The following is a 14,662-nucleotide window of genomic DNA, read 5'->3' as shown; positions in this document are numbered from 1 at the left end:
CAGGTTGGTTGTGTAGTCAATAGAAATGTAATGTAAACCATGTATGTTTAAACATCTATTCATTTCATATTCAGTGTTTGCTGAAACAACATAAATATGTGAGTAAGAAGTTATTGTATTTTACATATCTATAATGTTACACAGCGGTTAGTATCATCAAACTATTAGTGACAATACTACAGTATATAAAACTGTGTGCGGTTAGCTAGATCAGTCACCTACATGCACAGTAGCCAGCCTAGCTTTCTGTGCAGAATGTGCAGAAGATTTGCTGACATCATGAACAAAAATAAATCTCAATGAAATCCTCCGAGTACATTATTATTGAAAAGTTAAGAATACACATCATTTAAAACAAGACGATGACATCAAGAAGAAACAAAATATTGTACAGACTGAATTACCAAAAACTTGACAATAAGACTGATAGATTTATAATAAGAAACATTTATCTTTTCTCTGATTTTCTCTGATTTCTCTGAATATATATATGTGTATATGTATATATATATATATATATATATATATATGTGTATACATATATATATATGTATATATATATATATATATATATATATATATATATATATATATATATATATATACATATATATACATATATATCATGTTCCAATCAGGAACACTGACAGCAGAAACTTACTTCATTTGGCCCCCCCAAAAAAAGAAAAATCCATCATACTGACCATTTGATGACCCCATCCAGCCAACCAACACCAACCAGGTCCTTTCAGCAACCTCAGTGCCTGAAGAAGCAAATTAAGAGAGACAACAAAGAATGTGGAAGGCCAGAGAGGGTGAACACATTGGCCAGGATATATTCAGTATCGTATTTTAACACGACAACGCATCAGCCACAACATTTTCAGAGCCTTTGATGTGGCGGATGTCCAGACAATAGGACCGTAAAATCAACATCCAACGCATTTACATAGTCAACAAGATTACTCGGGGGTTCTGATGGAACCACAGCATCACGCAACAGTGCAAGTGGCCCGTGAACTGTATGGCCTAAAACCGGTGCTTTCCTTCACTACCTCCAACCTCCCATCAAGAGCCACGGTAGTCCTTCCTCCCAGTCATATATATATGTATGTATATATATATATATATATATGTATATATGTGTTTGTGTGTGTGTGTGTGTATACATGAACAATGACGAATCTGCTGAAGTCTTGTCAGATTTTGTTTTGTGATGTGAACAAAGTCAGAAAATGTGTGGTACAGGTTTACATTCACTTCGATTTTGATTGAAGTTTAAGATTAATGATGACAGTTAGAAAGTTATCTGAGGACAGTACATTATGTTTTTAGTTACCAAGCAACTAGCAGTCCCTATTTTTATTCTATTTTATTACCTCAGTGAAAGTGGCATGTATGAAATACCCATCATTCAGGTGAAATGCACCCAGATGTAACACAGGCACCACCATTTTATCCTACACTACAAAATAAAACAAACATTGGTTGCATGGACACATGTGAAATGCACACTTGTATGCAAGAAGACTTTTAAATATAACATGAGAACCACACATGTATGTTTTACAGAGATTTGCAACCCCCATTTTATCTAGCCAGGAAGCTTGTTACACATTTGTTACACATATAACAACATGAGCCCCTGACCTGTGGAGTTTGTCCTGATCATCACTATCTCATCAGCACGCGCACTGATTTGACCCCACCCCTCTCGTGCGTGCGGTGTGCACTGTGCAGACAGTTGCAGTATCTGCGGCACACGGTGGGCGTGCGACACCCTCACGCGGGCATATTGTGTATTTTATCCCCAGTGCCACTTTTTTTTGGTCGGTGCAGAGAAGCGTTTCCAGACCCTGATAAGACGCTAAATAAAAAGCGGAAGAAGGACGTTCTCTTCGTGGACAGTGAAGTCACCTGAGTGCGTACACTGATGAGGATCTTTGGTCAGGAGCAAGTGCAGCAAATGGATGGGAGAGCGGACCAACAGGAGTCTGCGGGTGCTTCTGAAATCACGCGCGTGCAGGAGAAGTCAGGAAGCGCCCGCGAACACGTTGACATGGACTCTTGCCCAGTTTGCCACCTGAAGTTCCACAGCCGTGAACCCAGACTCCTGCCGTGTCTGCACTCTTTCTGTCACAGATGTTTACCTTCTCCCTCCAGGGTCTTGGCCATCGCAGCGCTGCAAAACTCCGACACCAAACCACGTGAGTACATCTGTTTACAAACGTGTGTGGACTTTGAATGGCGGCAGAGTAATAGACGCAATTTAGTGGTCCGTAAGCGTTGATGAGGGTTGCTTAAAGTGTGGTCCGCGGCCCATTTGTGGACCGCAGACTGGGATATAAAAAACATATATGTTTTCCAAATTTACATAAACATATATTTTTGTTCTGGTTAAAATAGACGATAACAACGGAGTATTAGAGCCAAACTGGACGTAAAAAAAAAAGATATTTTGAGAATAAAGTCGTAATATTGCGACAATAAAGTTGTAATACTATGAGGAAAGTCATTATTAATCATGCAAAGACGATCAGCTGCAACCTGCGTCAAGATGAGAAACGCGGAGTAATTACATTTTAAAATTAAATTAAATAATGACACTAAATCGTAAAAACAATATTGCGACTTCATTCTCACATTATTACGACTTTCTTCTGGAAAGATTTTTTCTCTTTGTTGTTTGTCTCTAAATCTCTGACTATAAATCTGTACAGTGTATGCAAAAAGTGCTTATATAATAGGATTTTACTTTGTTACACATTTGACATCATGTGTAAGAAGTAGTGACGCTTTTATCATAAAGTGATCATACCGCAGTATATATAATTTCTGCCGATAAACTAAATATTACACATATTTATTTATTATTCATTTATTTCAAATTGGGGCAAAAATAGTATCCCTTTACTTTAAAGGCGCGCTACATTGTTGCTGAAGAACAAATCTCAGCTTCGGACAAGTTTGGGAGACGTAGATTTTCCTCGTGTGCATGGATTGTCTTTTGGTTGTAAATATCTGCTGACAGGTATCAAGTTGTTTTTTTGATCACCGTGTGCGTTTGATTGCAGTGAATGTGATCCGCTGTCCGGTGTGCAGGCAGGAGTGTATGGAGACGGATGTGGTGGAAAACGTCTTTGTGAAGGACTCGGCTGAGGCTCCCAGCAGCACAGCAGCGGAGAGGACGCTCCAAGTCAGTGACAAAATGCATTACCGTGTGTGGGCAGCCTTTCTGTTGTTGCTTCTTTTAGGACGATGTCCATAAGATGATCATTAGCATGTTTGACAGCAGACTTGTGTCCTGCCTGTTCATATCACACATGGCAGACATTGAGCTATGCCAGATTTTTCCACTCTGCAGATTCATGATGCTCATATTTGTTTGTCTGTAGCTCTGTATGACCTGTGAAGACAACACGGAGTCTGCTGGGTTTTGTGTGGACTGTGTCGAGTACCTCTGTGCCACATGTGTGGAGGCCCACCAGAGGGTCAAATTCACCAAAGACCACAACATCAGACACAAGACAGAAGTATCACAAGGTATTTGCCTGTGAGATACTTGGTGTTTCCATGGCAAACGCAAAATATGTCATTTGAACTGTTCTGCAGATGTCAATTTGTTGTTATTGTTGTTGTTGTAAGCCAATGTAACTGATTTATAAAGGTGAATACATCAGGATTTAATGCCCTTTTCTTCTTGGGCAGTCCATTTGGCATCTCTCTCTCTCTCACACACACACACACACACACACACACACACATATGTGTGCAGCTATCCATCTTAGGACACAGAGGTTCATTCATTTGGGTAGTATAAACAAAGAATTATCCCGAACTTTAACCATAACCATTTAATGCTTAACCCTAACCTTAACCTAATTGCAATTCAAATCTTAGCCCTAAACTCAACCAATCCCCCAGAAATGAGGTTCTGTCTCATTAGGATCAGGTTTTGATCCGTACAAGGACTACTACTCTTCAATTATTAATAGTTAAATAAACATAATTATATTAGCCCTGAAGAAAAATATAATGTATATATATATATATATATATATATATATATACGTATACTATAATGTAATCACACTTTGTGGTAGTGTGAGCAAATCTACCACCTAATCGCTTCGTTATGGAAAGTAAAATAATTGAGATTAAAGCAAAACATTTAGTTGTGTAGCTTGAAAAGGAGCAGCCAACATGAGTTACCAATGGCTTTTCAGCAGACCTTTAAGATTTCTATAAAAAAATATTTAAACCTGTAAAATACAATTGATTCTCCGGCTACTGCTGCAATTGTACTGACCTGCATTGACATATTTCAGTATTTACCACTACATCAAATGAAGGAACACTCCATCCATCCATCCAGTTTCTACCGCTTTATCCTCCACATGAGTGTTTGTAGGGAATCAAAGGAAGGAACCACAAGATATTATCCTACTTTACTTTACATATTCTTTTTAAGCTGTAGTTTAAGACAAAGATAGTGGATTGAATACGCAGCATTACTGTTGTGTATCTACGATGGAGTATTGGGGCCACAATGTAGAAAAAAAAAAATCACAGACTTTAAGAATAAAGTCTTAATTTACGAGAATAAAGTTTTAAATTGATGAGATTAAAGTCATAAATTGATGAGATTAAAGTCATAAATTTATGAGAAAAAAAAGTCATACATTTATGAGAAAAAAAAGTCATAAATTTAAGTCTGTTTTAGAAGAGGAGAGTTAAAATGAGGCCTGTGGAATAGTACTTTAGAATAGGTTCCACAAACAAGGAGATACTTAATCTTTTGGCACATCAGCGTCACATCGTCATAAGTATGAGGACTTTAAAAAGCATATGCAAGAAAAGGCATCTTTTGTTTCCCGCAGAATGAACCAGGCAGACTTGGAGGAAATCACTGCTTTTCTGGAGGGGGAAATAGCTGGAACTGGTCGACTGTTATCGGTGGATGCATCAGCGGGCCATTCGGAGGGGTTTTGTGGTTTCTAAAGAAACAATCCGACTGATAATTACGATTTTGGATCCAGAGGGAATCGAGGTCCGGCGAGCGTGCCGGAGGCCCCAATGCCTTATGGCATATGGATTCATATGATAAACTAGAGAAACCACAAAACCCCTCTGAATGCAACCCCACTGATGCGTCGACCGATAACCCTGCAGTCGACCAGTTCCAGCTATTTCCCCCTCCACAGAAGCAATAAAGTCTGTCAAATTGTTCTCAATGTGGCCCTACGTAGTACTCCGTCGTATGTATCTCCTTATTATGAGCCCGCTGTTGTTTTCCAGAAGTCCACGTCATGTCGACTCAGAGGCCCGTGTTCTGTGACATCCACAAACAAGAGCCGCTGAAGCTGTTCTGTGAGACCTGTGATCAGCTAACCTGCCGTGACTGCCAACTGGTGAAGCACAAGGACCACAAGTACAGACACAAACTGCACTACAATGTCATATCGCCATGTTTATGCATACACCTGTGTGTATACGTTCCAAGTTTGGTTTGACAGCACACTCTTCCACGGTATTACGCAGCTGGATGCGATTAACATATTTGTAACTACTTGAATTTTCCAGGAATATTTGTACTTATAATGTATACTGCATGTATGATATTAGGTAATCAGTGACACAATGTTCTTTTGGATCAGTTACCAGTTTCTCGAAGACGCTTATAAAAACCACAGGCAGCACATGGAGAGAGCGACCCTTCAGCTGCAGGAGAAAAAGAAACTAATTGAAGATGTGTCAAACTCCATAAACAATGGGTACGTATGTCCACTCATACTGCAGGATTACACATTTTGTGTTTCATAAGCAAGAACTGGGAAATGAACTGGGAACTGGGAAAAATATTGTTAACAGAAAAAAGAAAAAATAATAATCCAAAATGTGTTTTGAAACACAGTTCTGCATGTGACGTGTAACATCTGGATTTATTGACAGTGGTGATGTTCATGTCTTGCAGACTTCTTCGGGTTGATCAGAACCGTACATCTGTTCACGATGAAATACAAAAGTCCATCTGCAGTTTGATTCTCGAGATAAACAAGAAGGGCAATATGCTAATTAATCAGCTTGAGGTATGTTAACAAAATAAAGCAACCACATGCCAATGTACAGCGTCAGTTTTAAGATTTAAAAATGGAGATGTAGTTTGCTATGGTGCTGATTCCAGAACATTACTTCCTTGCAAACTCAGTCGTGGCTGTCTTACCCCGAGGCCCAGAGCACATTCCCTCAAGCTGTCTGAACATTAGCCTGCAGATATTCATTTATTCATGTTTCTCCCAGGCTGTAACAAAGGATCACGAGAGTGTTTTGCGAAAACAACAAGAGGACGTTGGCTATCTGTCCAGACACCTGGATCATGTCATCAAATTTACCAAATGGGCCACAGCCAAGAATGGGGGCACAGGCTTTTTGTACACTAAGCGGCTGGTAAGACCTGCCTGAATATTAATGTACTGCACATTATCATGTCATGGTGTTGTTTGCCCGAAGTGAAAACAACACAGTGAGAGCCTGTTTGGAGCCTGTGTCTACTGTGTCTTGCACGCAAAGAAATTGGAACATATGCCTTTTGTAACAGTCAACAGCCTTTAAAAAAAAATTATTAATAACATCCCTTCTGTTGCAGATTCTGTTTCAGATTGAGAACCTCCTTCGGGCAAAATGCAGTACCTCATTTATACCACAGAGCACTGTTCACTTCCAGTGTCGATCCTTGTATTGGGCCTCAAATATTGATCTGGGTAAGAAAAATGTAACTACATATGACGTATGTACACTAATATCATACTATGTACAATATGAGAGCTATAAATGTCAAATAAAGTGGATTTCTTATTATGATTGTGAAATATTTTCATTCATAGTTGTTTGTAAACCTTTAAACCTTAACCAGATTTTTACCTTGGTGTATTCCTCTGTCCTCATGAGCATCTGCCTATTGAGTATTCCATTTTACATTCAACAGCTATAGTGTAACAGGGACTACTGAATGTTACACATGCAGTGTTCCTTTTAAAGTGCAAAGAGGAAACCAGTCACCATAAATGAAAAATATTGATGAACACATTGTGGCTCACTTGACGAAATAATTTATAAATAAATAGATTAAAACCAAAAAAAAGTTGCATGCAGTATGGCATGGATTTTCTGCATTAATACTGACCAAACTTTTTTATATTTCTTGCCCAAACCTTTTCTTTTCCTTGAGTTCTCTGGCTGAGTTTTGTCTGTATTATTGTTATGCTTATCCAGTCTCTCTCTGTCTGTCCCCTCAGGCTCTTTAGTGATAGAGAGCATACCAGGCCACCAGCTGGTCGGTTTTCAGGGTATCCCTCATCAGCTGTCCCACCATGGGCGCGCGCCCTCAGGCTCACCCCGAAGCTTTGCTCTCGGAGCTCCAGTTAATACTCTAGCTCAGCTCCAGTTACAGGTGGACAAGCTGAACCCGCAGGCCCTCTGGCAGCCACAGGCTCCTCCTTCACCGTGGTCGTGGTACCAGAGTGTTCGACTACAGCGTACAGTACCAGGGCCTCTGCAGGGAAGCTCTCCCTCCCACATTGGGCCGCCTCAACCAGGCCGTAGGTTTACGGTGCCTCCCCCCAACCACACCAGCCCAACAAGCTCTGCACCGAGTCCTGGATTTACACCCCGGGTTAGTGCGCCTTCCTATGAGCGCATGTGTGTTTGTGACTGTTTGATGGACAACCCCTCTTAACCAGCACTGACAGCAGATGGCGTTGTCCTAAATGGAGCCGACAGCCTTCACATCCTGGGCAATCTATGTCTTTTCTTGTCATGATGAATTTTAGTCTGAGACGGCATGAGACATCGAATAAAAACAGCAAAAAACTCGCAGGCAAACAGCAGCCGACATGCCGCCATGGAGGACAAGCCCACGTTTCTGTGTGAAAGCGTTGATAATATCTCATCCGCGTTGTTTAGTCTAGTTTGCAGTGTGTTTTGGTTCAAAGTCAGTCACAGGACAATACTGGCCTGCGAAGTGCACACATAAGTTGTGACGTACTGATGTGAACAAGCTGTTACAGCTGCACGATGAGCTCTCAACTCAACTCTGCGGTAAATAAATATACCCGATTGATTTTTTTGTCAGCGTTCTAAACTGGGTTCGACATTGTGTTGTGGTGAGCCGTTGGTTTTACATTCAATCAGCTTGAAATTGATGTAGCATTTAGAAGTCTACGACTTTCTATGAAGGACATCTGTGGTCTTGTTTTATTTATTAAAAATAACCCCCGTTTTGTTGGTGTAATGTTAATGAACGTAAAAGCCAACATGGTGAGGCAAGTCACAGAATATCTGCAGCATATTAGTTTTTCTCTGAAGAGAAATAGCAAACAATATAATAAAACTAAAGGAGGCACTCAAAGAGAACAAACCTCTGCCAAGGCTGCTCAGATTCCCACAGTATAAATTTCCTATCTTGCATGGGTAAGAATTTATTTGAAAATATCCTTAATCCAGGTCTTTGTGTGGATCACTGTTAAAACCCTATAATTTCTTCCTTGGGCCATACAGACCTTTGTAGAAGATTTCACCAAATCTGTCCTGACAGAAAAGACAAACTCATGAGCAGACACACATGACTGACTACTTGAATAACGTCTTAGGCGGATTTAAGAACACCGTCCTGGTTTCAAATAAACTTGTAACTTGTAATTAACATGTAAATTCACAATTACCGACGACATTTCTCTCATTCCTCTGTAGCCTCTGAGGACCGTGGTTAGCAGCTCCAGTCACCAAGATAAACCTGTGGATGGAGCTTCCTCTTCACCGTTGTATTCACAAATCACACCATTGCCCGTGTGTTCATCTCAATCAGGACAGACGGTGAGTTACTCCCCCTATTGACACACAACACCTGATGTTTTTGTGTTACTGTGAAGTTCACTATTATTATGTTGCGTTTAGATTGAGCCCACGTATCTGAACAAGAGCGCTATGCTGACACCAAACTGTCCCCAGAGCCTCCCGCCTTCCTTGACACACAGAAACGGTATGTCTGTGTCATTTTCAACTGTATTAAACATTTGTGTATATCCTAGTGACATGCAGCAGCAGTGTGTGTGTATTTTGTTGTCACTGAGCAAACAGACGTACATTTCTTTCAAGTGCGAGGGCGACAGACTTCGCCAGAGTACTTTCAAGTGGAGAAGTCATGGTAAGGACGCACTCAAAAGTACAATCTTACGACCTCAGTCCCCTTGTCCTTGGTCTCGCGTGTATATTTTGCATTTTTGTAATTGGCTCTCGTGTTGTTTCCAAGGACTGTTTCTTGGAAACCTCCAGAAACACAACAGGCGAGTGGAGTGACGGGCTCAGCTGTCAAGAAAAGACGAAGGTCGTCGCCAGGGCCTGCCATTGTCATCAAAGATGAGCCAGAAGATGACAGTAACTATGTGTGGAGTTCATTTTTTGTTTTTGTTTTTAGAAAGTCGGTTATCATATAACAAAACACACTTCAAAGTAGCGGTGATATTAGGAAATGGAGATTGGTGGAGAAACAGTTTGTAAACAAGCCAAAATCGTTGCCACATCGGATTTATAGTTAGTTTTAATGTTTTCGTTGTGGTTCATTTAAAACCGTCTTAGGACTGTTCATGTTTCTTGTCCCCTCAGTTTTTTTTAAGCACATCAAAGATGATCTAAATCATTAAAACTGAAATAGTGTTTATATAAAACCAGAATTTCCCTCCCAACCTGACCGTACTCCTGATTGAGCTCAATGCAAAAGATGTTGTTATAGATTAACTTTGTTTTTTGTGGGTCCAGGTGCAAAACAAACAAGGAGCCAGTCCTCCTGACAGCACTGGTGAACAACACCCACAAGTCAGTGCACAAGGTGACGGGGAAAAAGTCCCAACTCCTCCTCAGAGTTCAGACGGCAAACTCCAAAGCCTGTCAAAGCCTCCAAGCAGACCCCGGGACCAGAGGAGGGGGAGAGAACAGCAAGTAGACCAAAAGAAAGCACAAGCGGAAGACTCTAATGAAGTCTTGTGTGCTGTGTGTCAGAGTGGAGGCGACCTGGTGTGCTGTGGAAGGTGTCTCAGAGTGTTTCACCCCGTGTGCCATGTTCCATCTCTCCTCAAATCTCCCAGGTAACTTTGGAATGCATTTATAAGGAAAGTTCACGTGAGGTTTTCTTCCCACAGCAGCAATAACCACTTGTTAATGTTCATCCCCTTTTCCATGACCGTCTGCTTTCAGCGGGAAGTGGTTTTGCTCTTTCTGCCGCGATCCATCGGCGCCCGAGATGGAGTACGATTGTGACCCGAGCAGACCCGAGACGAAAACAGTAAAAAAGGAATTCGACTCGGAAGGAGAATTCCCTCCTGAGGACAAACGAGTCAGTATCTTTTAAGATGTTACTGGAGTCTGGTTAAAATAAAGTTTTACTACGCAGAGTGTGCTCCAGTGAGCGCAACACTTCAGTCTTACGCAGACATCTGTCAAGTTTAGGAGTATTTTTTTTGCAGCCTCTTCTTTTTTTTGTGTCTTTGAAAGGTAGAGGTTGTACAGTTTTGATGTGTTTTATAGTAATAAGACTGCGCTTACTCCGTCAGAGCGCCTCGGCTTTGGAACCGCCTGCCCGCGGAGATAAGGCTTGCGAACTCAGTGTCATCTTTTAAATCTCTTCTTAAAACTCATTTTTATAGACTTGCTTTGATGTGATGCCGTCTTTTTTTTTAAATCTTTTTTATCTCTTTTTGTCTTTGTATCTGTTTATCCTTTCATCTCATTGCTTTTCTTCCTTTTCTGTGTATTTTTTATTACGTATGTGAAAGCACTTTGTAAGTTGCTGTTTTAAAATGTGCTACACAAATAAAGCTTTACTTACTTACTGACTCACTTACATCTGGTGTCTTTTTCTACCTCTGCAGAAGTGTGAGAGGCTGTTGCTGCACTTACTTTGCAATCACCAGAGTTCAAACCTGCGAGAGACTGGACCCCCCTCGGTGAGTCTGGAAGCAGGTCTGACGTCAGAGACTTCAAAGTTTACCACATACGTGTCACATTGTTGTTCTGATTAATTTATGTAATATGCTATATTCATCACTATAAGACACATTTATGAAGCGGGAGCGTCAACGTAAATACTTTGAAGAGTTTCTTTATTATAAACTTAGACTTCAGTCCCATACCTCACATCATAGCTTACAAATATGAGATTTAACTTTACCATCTGCCCATGAAGTTGTAGTCTTTTATTATCTCTCCCTTTCTAAATACTGTAGGCATGTGCTAATAACAGTCCGACTATAAATGGGCAGATGAGTCTTTTAACTGTGAGGAGGCGACTGGATGCTAAACACAGTCTGTACTACCAAAGCACTGCAGAGTTTGTATCCGACATCAGGCTCATCTTCAGGAATTGTGGAGTCCTCAACGAGGTACGGCGTCGGCATTTTATTCCGTGTTATACCAATCCTGACTCTTGGTGACAACTCTTTCTTCTATTTTCATGTCAGGCAAACACAGAGGACACCGCGGCAGGCCGGAAGCTTATGGCGTTGTTTGAGGAGCGCCTGATGACCCTCTTTTCTGACCAAAGCTTCCCAGAAATAAAACTGGAGATAAAACCTGCTGACCACTCAGACTCTCGAGTGTCATCTCCTGACAAAATGTCCCACCCTGCAAAGAGCCAGCGCACATGTTCATACTCCCAGGATACGCCAAACTGTTTCAATGGAGACGAGGCAGCAGTATAAAAGCACAAATGCTCCTAATGCTTTTAATACGCAAACTACCAGCACCAGCTATTATGTGGTGTGTGGAACTTTTATTACAGACATTTATGACACATATTTGAAGTCATTACATGATGACAAAATTGGAACCAGGTCACCAAAAACTTCTGGTATAACACAGGACAGACCATTTAATCAAAACAGGACTTATAGTTGGACGCACATAGAACACATGCGGCACATTGAGGTACTTCCTGGATACAACTGAATCCAGTCTAGTTTTTGTACATGAAAATCATTCATTCATTCTTTCTTACCTTATGTCTTATTACAGTGAACCGACCACTGGTTTGGTCCTGTCTGGTAGGTTTTCCTGTTGTGTGCACCATGTGTGAATAAAGCAGTGATTAGAAAAGGGTGATAATTACAAGCCTTATTGTTTGTGGTGTATTTAATGGGGACTAAAAGGGGTTATAACCCGGCCCACGCTAACCCCAGAGGCAAGTAAAATGACAACATAAAGGGAACATGCCGAAACAGTTTTTATGAAACCACAGACCCCAGATTTCAAATGTCACACACGTCATGCAATATATCTCTTTTCTTAACGTGGAGCAGAACTGCACTTCTAATGTTATAAATGTGAAATGTCTTTAGGTCCTCTATATATGTTATCTGTGTAGGAATTTATATTAAAACAAGTCAAATGCAAGAGATTTCTCAACATTTTATTCTGACAAACTATGGTTCAATATGGGCAAATAGACTTCCAAGATTACTTCTATTTAAAAACTTTATTTTTTTTTTACAAGCCATAAGTCCATATACAGGTGTTTACTAACTTTGTACAAGTTCATTACCTGTAGACTACAAGGTAATGGAGTCTCTGGAAACTGTAAAGTATTATAAACCTTATTACAACTCTCTTGGGGACAGTTAGTTGCTCCTTTAACAAGTGTTGTGGTTGTATTTATTAAAGTGTATGAGACGTTTGGGGCCCTCAGACTGCCCGGCTGTGTTAGAAGCTCTCTGTTGATTGACGCAGATGTGGCAAGACAAGCTTTGTTGAGCTTCAAAGGAAGTGTACCACATCCCCCACAACAAGATTAGCACTGTCTGAATGCGACCTTGGTCAGTCCAATTTCCTTCCCGGTATGAGCGAGGGGGTCAGCTCCTGCTGCTGTTTCTTGTTCAAGCCTTCATGTTGATTGGAGGCAGAGGGTGAAGGGGTGAGGTGAGACTGGCATGCGGTTCGGGGCCTGGCAACGGCCAAACTCTCACTTTGGGCATTCTGAATTCCTGATATGACCTGTAGTGGGGCGTGAGCTTTATCTGCATTTCACTTTGACAAAGATAAGATTAACAGCTGCTCAACAGTTGGTTGGTAGTTGTTACATTAGAGGGGGGTAATTACCACATCTTTGACACATGTCAGCTTTGGCAAAAGTCTACATTTACTATTCTTCTAATTGTATTAATCATACACATTTGTAATGGTATTGATTCATTTGTAGAAGATCTGCTATAGGTTACATATTTAAACCATCAAGGTAATTGTATATATTGTATACCATTGTGGCACATACTGTATCTGCTTTACCAAGTGACAAAGTGAAAGCAGACTTGTTGACTGTGATGGATGACCCAACTATGGATGGATTATCCCTGTAAGCTTATTTTTTTACACCATGGAGAGATCAAGGGGATGTGTTGGTAGACTGTAGCCTATGAGACAAGTATTAAAAGGTGGTTCTGCAAAATGATCCCACTCTCATATTGTGAAATAAAGGAAGACTGATTGTGTGATTTTGCGGAAGTCACACAAACACCATTCCTTCATGGATTCTTTCTGTGGCTCACGTCATTTTTTTGGCGAATGGGCTGAATCTTGCAAAACAATATTGTCCTTGTGTAAAGTATATATTTACTGTTTTGCTAGGGTTCTGTTACAGGAAAGCTGTGGTGGTCTGAAGGATACGGAGACACAACTCATCGCACATGCACACACACAAGGCTTTTGCAGCGCAGTTACCCATTTATAACTGCCATAGACTTGTGGGCTCCCCTGTGTGCCTGCGGTGTCCCAATATCAAGTCTTTGGTGATGTTTCTAGAATGGCTAGACTGGTGGTGGAGACATGTGGCTCTGATTAGAAGATCATTTAACCTCTCTCTGTCACCATGCCCAGAATCAGTAGACTGATTGAATTTGCAGAGGGCCTTGGTTGGTACAAAATGTTTATAATACAGTCTAGCAATTATTTCTCTGCCCCTTGCCAATTCTTGTGGAAGTGTGTAAGCATGTGTGTTTGTGGCCTGTTTATATCCAGCTCCTTCTCACTTCCCATTATCGCGCCCGTGATAGTTTTAAAAAATTGTGTTTTAATTGTGACAAGTTAAGTAACAACAGAGTAAAATGAGCTTGACAGTAATACTGTAGGTCTACTGCTGTGCAGACTCCGGTGGGGATTAAACCATGAGGGACAGAGGCAGGTTGCAATGAATCACTTTTACAGAGCAACAAACCCAAATGTAGTAGTGACGGATCGTCGTTGTTGACACTGCAATTAAAGTATTTATTATTTTAGGTGCCCCAATTGGTTTCAAAGCTCACAGTCTGGGCATAGCCACAACATATTTTTTAAAATACCTGAAAACCGGCTCCAGATGTGAGCAATCAGTACAATCATTAATCACACACAGAAAAAGGTCTACTTTTTCTAATGATGGGAAGAAAAATCTTCCATGTGTGCACATGCATACTTTGCAGCACAGTAGCCTGAAGACACTTGCTCCCTCAGGTTTAGTACTTTCCAATGACTATCAATCATATCAATATCTTTGTCTTTTTTTGTGAGATTATAGTGAATTATTACAGTGTAACTAACCTGCATATAATGCATGTTTTTTTAAATAGTGTTATCCTATAAATGC

General features: G+C 40.6%; 1 protein-coding gene across 2 annotated transcripts; it reads left to right on the top strand.

Moving 5' to 3' along the window:
* The first annotated feature begins 728 nt into the window (after positions 1-728).
* LOC122776014 (transcription intermediary factor 1-alpha-like) lies at positions 729-12,441 on the top strand. 2 transcript variants are annotated; one of them, XM_044036323.1, is made up of 18 exons: positions 729-2,207; positions 3,075-3,196; positions 3,396-3,543; positions 5,299-5,431; positions 5,658-5,774; positions 5,975-6,089; positions 6,301-6,447; positions 6,647-6,761; positions 7,296-7,672; positions 8,749-8,871; positions 8,953-9,037; positions 9,154-9,202; positions 9,308-9,440; positions 9,814-10,139; positions 10,249-10,387; positions 10,923-10,997; positions 11,277-11,432; positions 11,511-12,441. In XM_044036323.1, the coding sequence occupies exons 1-18, from the start codon at positions 1,934-1,936 to the stop codon at positions 11,748-11,750; spliced, it is 2,874 nt and encodes a 957-aa protein (XP_043892258.1). In that variant the 5' UTR covers positions 729-1,933; the 3' UTR covers positions 11,751-12,441. The 2 variants fall into 2 exon arrangements, with proteins under 2 accessions (XP_043892258.1, XP_043892259.1); XM_044036324.1 differs by having other exon boundaries at positions 11,372-11,432; positions 11,511-11,635.
* Positions 12,442-14,662: the final 2,221 nt, after the last annotated feature.

The sequence above is a fragment of the Solea senegalensis genome, linkage group LG10, assembly GCF_019176455.1.
Source record: "Solea senegalensis isolate Sse05_10M linkage group LG10, IFAPA_SoseM_1, whole genome shotgun sequence".
In the NCBI taxonomy this organism is placed as follows: domain Eukaryota; kingdom Metazoa; phylum Chordata; class Actinopteri; order Pleuronectiformes; family Soleidae; genus Solea; species Solea senegalensis.
Note: the sequence above shows the minus strand (reverse complement) of the source record. Positions and strands in the feature narration are given on the sequence as shown.